This window comes from Olea europaea, unplaced genomic scaffold, assembly GCF_002742605.1.
Source record: "Olea europaea var. sylvestris unplaced genomic scaffold, O_europaea_v1 scaffold1850, whole genome shotgun sequence".
Lineage (NCBI taxonomy): Eukaryota > Viridiplantae > Streptophyta > Magnoliopsida > Lamiales > Oleaceae > Olea > Olea europaea.
This window is the reverse complement of record NW_019236277.1, coordinates 73,197-77,488: the sequence shown is the minus strand read 5'-3', so window position 1 is coordinate 77,488 and position 4,292 is coordinate 73,197. Positions and strand designations below refer to the sequence as shown.

At 37.3% G+C, this 4,292-nt stretch overlaps 1 protein-coding gene across 1 annotated transcript; it reads right to left on the bottom strand.

Annotated features, from left to right (window-relative positions):
* Positions 1-789: 789 nt before the first annotated feature.
* LOC111378668 (probable WRKY transcription factor 31) lies at positions 790-3,429 on the bottom strand. Its single transcript, XM_023001899.1, has 5 exons — positions 3,079-3,429; positions 2,905-3,003; positions 2,285-2,812; positions 2,075-2,188; positions 790-1,686 (listed from the first exon to the last, which is right to left on the bottom strand). The coding sequence occupies exons 1-5, from the start codon at positions 3,355-3,357 to the stop codon at positions 1,003-1,005; spliced, it is 1,704 nt and encodes a 567-aa protein (XP_022857667.1). The 5' UTR covers positions 3,358-3,429; the 3' UTR covers positions 790-1,002.
* Positions 3,430-4,292: the final 863 nt, after the last annotated feature.

Here is a 4,292-nt window from a genome sequence, read left to right as displayed (position 1 = left end):
TGTTTTTCCTGAACCTAAATCAAATTATTCGGCTTTGGAACTGATGTATTAAAGTTCCGTTTTTCTTAAACCTAAATCAAATTAATGCTGCACGTCACAGGCCCCTGTCAAGCAACACACAATGGGGGCTGCCACTATTTTATTTTTTTCAAGTGGGACCCACTGCTACAATGAGGGGCCAGTAAGGCCCCTATGAAGAGTTGCTCTGTACGTGCAGCTTTATTGATCAAATTATTCGACTTTGGATAATGAGCATGTTCGAATATTACATAAGAAGTTAAAAGGGTCTAAGTGGATGGTTCGACTGACAATTAGGGTCCAATTTAGCCCTGATTTCATAAGGTCTATTTAAAAATATACTTGGAGCTAGGCTAGAAAATATCTTTCTAATTTGAGAATCTTACCTGCCCCCACCAACCAATATAGGGTGCAAGTCGGTCTAACTCGTCATTTTGAGTTTTGAGTAGGTGGGTCTTGACCTAGACACCGTGGGGAACTCGAAAATTTAAACCGAGTTCTACAAACTCTCCGTTTCTTTCCATCGTCATTCCGTGTCAAATGATTCACTTTAATTTCTAACAACTTTGAGACGTTTTTATTGACTGCTTTCTTGGCTGCAATAGGAATAGCACTTAAAAGCAAAAATACAAGCGAATGCTCCAAGAATATTTCAACACTTCTTTAATTTCTTTCAATCTCTGTCCCTTTCTCCGTATACTTTTTGCTTGACTCACACAAGAATGCACAAATTCAACGCCACCACAAAATATATACACATTTATCCACAAATTTCCGGCTCCGTACAAAAAGCAACACTATTTATTTTTTCCAACATTTTTGTACATTGATTGACAGTTTGAATTACATTATTAAAAACCCAAATACATTACTTACTCCAGGTATAATGTCATTTTTAATAGTCTATTGGAGTAAAATGAGAATAATAATAAAAAAACAGAAATTTTTCAAAGAAAAAAAGTGGAATATAAAGCTTATTGACATTCAATTCACTGGAAACCTTGAGCTGCTAACTTTATTGTTTCCATTGCTGTTATTTTTGCTATTCGTAACACCACCGCCGTAGTTGCTGGTGGTGGTGGTGGTTGCAACATTTGTGGCAGTGTTATTGGCATTGTTTGGATGTGAATTCCCAATAAGAGAGGTAATGGCAGCTGCCAATGCAGCAGTGAAATTTGGATCTGCTGCAAGTGCATTCATTGCGGCCGGAAGTGATGGCATGGCCTGTTGACCTCCTTCCATGTCCTCTGACATTTGGAGACCAGAAAACTTGGATTGATTGTGTAATGCTTGGCTGAAGATTTCCGGTAGAATGGCTTCTGGATTGCTTGAAAAACTGTTGGCGGCATTAGGAAATGGGATTTGGAATTGGTTTTGAGATCTTGGGAATTGTAAGGGATTTGGGGTTTGAGTTAAGTCCAATGTAACAGTAGGAAAAGGTGCGGAGGCGGATATGGTGGCCATGCTGGAGGAGCAAGGGAAGAGGGTGCGGGCGAGGAAATTTGAGTTGATTAGGCCATCGGCACTTGGCATTGAACCAGAGAGTAACATTCTTGCGGCTGAAGATGTAGCCGATGCCATTGCCATGGCTGCTGGTGGCAATGGGTGGTTGTGATTGCCTTCATACGTTGTTATTAGGATGGTTTTGTCTTCTGCACATCTTTGTACCTGTCAGGACAATGTTAAAAACGGAAAAAGTCAAAATTTTGTACGCCAAATTCTGCATACACAACATGCTCGAAAGGAACAAATTATTAGTACACTTGCTGTATATTCGATAAATTGGACCGTACTATATACATGATGAGATAACTGACTAATTTTCATATATTTTTCCATCTTAATCATGTTGTCTAGACCAAAGGGACAAACCTACCTTAATGACTGAAAATTTTCAAAGATTAGCTGGTAGAAACTGAATAGAGCAGTGAACTTTGCCTCTATATATATGCATATTAAAATAATGTGAATTCTTGTATGGGATTAGTAAATCATTTATTGATATTTAAATTACTATAATATCTTGGTTGTTCAAAAGTTGAAAATTTATACATACTTGTTTTCGAACCGGGCAACTGGCAGCCATGGTGCATCTATAATATGCCCGAGGACACGGGTTTCCCTTTGCCATCTTCTGCCCATACTTGCGCCATTGGCATCCATCCGTGATCTGACAACAACCAAATTTTTCAATGGCATAGTCAATCCAATATTATTCAGAACAAGATTTAATTTTTCGTTATGTATACTAGGTTCAATCGCGTACCATTGGAGCCTCTGATCGGGCTCTAACCGAAACTCGGGCCTTCCTCATAGTAGACTCGGCAGCTTGATCGATGCTTTCCGGAGAATGGTTGAGCCTAGGAACCTTGTTAGGACCCCAACCATGAGATCCCTTGTCTGAAATCTCCTCTCGCCCAATTTTCTTCAACAACCCATCGATATTATTCACCGGGGATCGTGATCGGTCCCGGCAGCTCCTTCCCTCGGTCGACGATAATGGGGCTACTTCCGTCTCCGCAGCCAGTCCAAGATCCATAAATTGTCTAGGCACCACAAAGCCATTACAATTTTGCTGTTGCTTGTTAGTATCGACCACTAGTTTTCCTCCATGTTCTTCTGTTATCCCATTATCATCATGAGCAGCTCTCTGATGATCTCTTTCTTGTTGTTGCTTCAGTGTTACCAGCTGCATCTGAAGACTGTTGTAGTCGTTTGTTACTTGATTTAACGTGTCCTTTAGTCGAAGATTTTCCGAATTCATTCTTTCCATTTCAGCTCGAAGGACAACCATCTAAGTCGATAAACATTTAGTACAAGTCAATATATTGTCAAGTTCTATTCAGTACCGTCAAAACTTAAAAATACAAATATGACTAATCTCACCTCAGTTTTCGATCTTTTATCTTCTGAATTCGGAGAAATCCCATCGTCCACTATGGACTGATCACTAGTAGTGTTGGCAGTGAGAAGATGCAAACCAGTCTATATTAAAACAAGAATTCTTAAGCATACAAACCAAACTGATCAATATTTAACTAACAGTACTAAAAGTCTTACATTTACATCGAAATCCAATTCTGTGGGATCGCTAAAATCCTTTTTGTTGATATCGCCAGTGCCTGTTTTCGACTCGTCATCATCTTTCTTGTCGGCGAAGAAGTCCATTTCATTGATAACCTTTCTTTTCTCATCAGAAGGCAATAGGTTGACCGGGTATTGCTCCATGGATAATAAAGACAAAGTGAGTGGTTCAAGGCGGTGGAGGCGATGGCGGTTGTGGTGGTGGTGATGGTGAGAAGAGAAAGGGATGTGAGGTAGTGGAGTGGGATTGGCCATATAAGAAGAGAAAACAGATAGAGCGAGAGAAGGGGTGTAGGAACTAGAAGGCTTCTAATTGAGCAAATGACTCGGCAATAAAAAGGGAAGACCAAATACAAATACTGTGTGAGATTTTGACATGGGACTTGCCCAGTCCTTTTTTCTTCTACATTATCAATTATAACATTAATCAAAATTACTTAGGTTTTTTTTTTTTTTTATCATTTTATAATGTATCAAAATTCAATAAGCTCCAACAACAAATTTAGTTCATCTTACAACATAAATTTTAGATCACGTGATTTAACAAGGTATCAAAGTTCAATAAATTTAGAATAACAATTTTGCACATTTCAAGCTCAAATGGATAGTGGAAATCCATGAGGGGTATATTTAAACAAGACATTATCTTGTAAAGGAATGCTAAAGAATAAATTTTACATCGATGAAATATTAAAATAATAAATAACATAGAATGAGGTTGAATTTCAGCAACAATTATGTACGTGTAAGTCTTTAATGGCAAAGATAACTTTTGTGTGCGCACAAGGAGTATATCGAAGATATGATTCAAATTATATATGTGTGACATTATCTATACTCTTAGACTTTAGATCAAAAGATTGAAAAATAAAACTTGTATCTTGAAAAGTCTCTTGGCAACTATTTTCAACAAAACAACCAAACAGTGATTTATCTATTCTCTTAATCTTTCCATCAAAACATTGAAAATGAAAACTCGATCTTATCGCTTAATCTTTAGATCAAAATATTGAAAATGAAAACTCAATATTGACAAATATTTTCAACAAAACAACCAAACAATGATTTTTGTGCTAAAGCCTCCGTGTGGGAAGAATTTCCAAACGGTTTGATTATTAAAAAAATATTTTTCACTAAAAGTGAAATTCCTTATACACGAAGGTTTTTTTTTTAATTAAAAAAATTAAAAA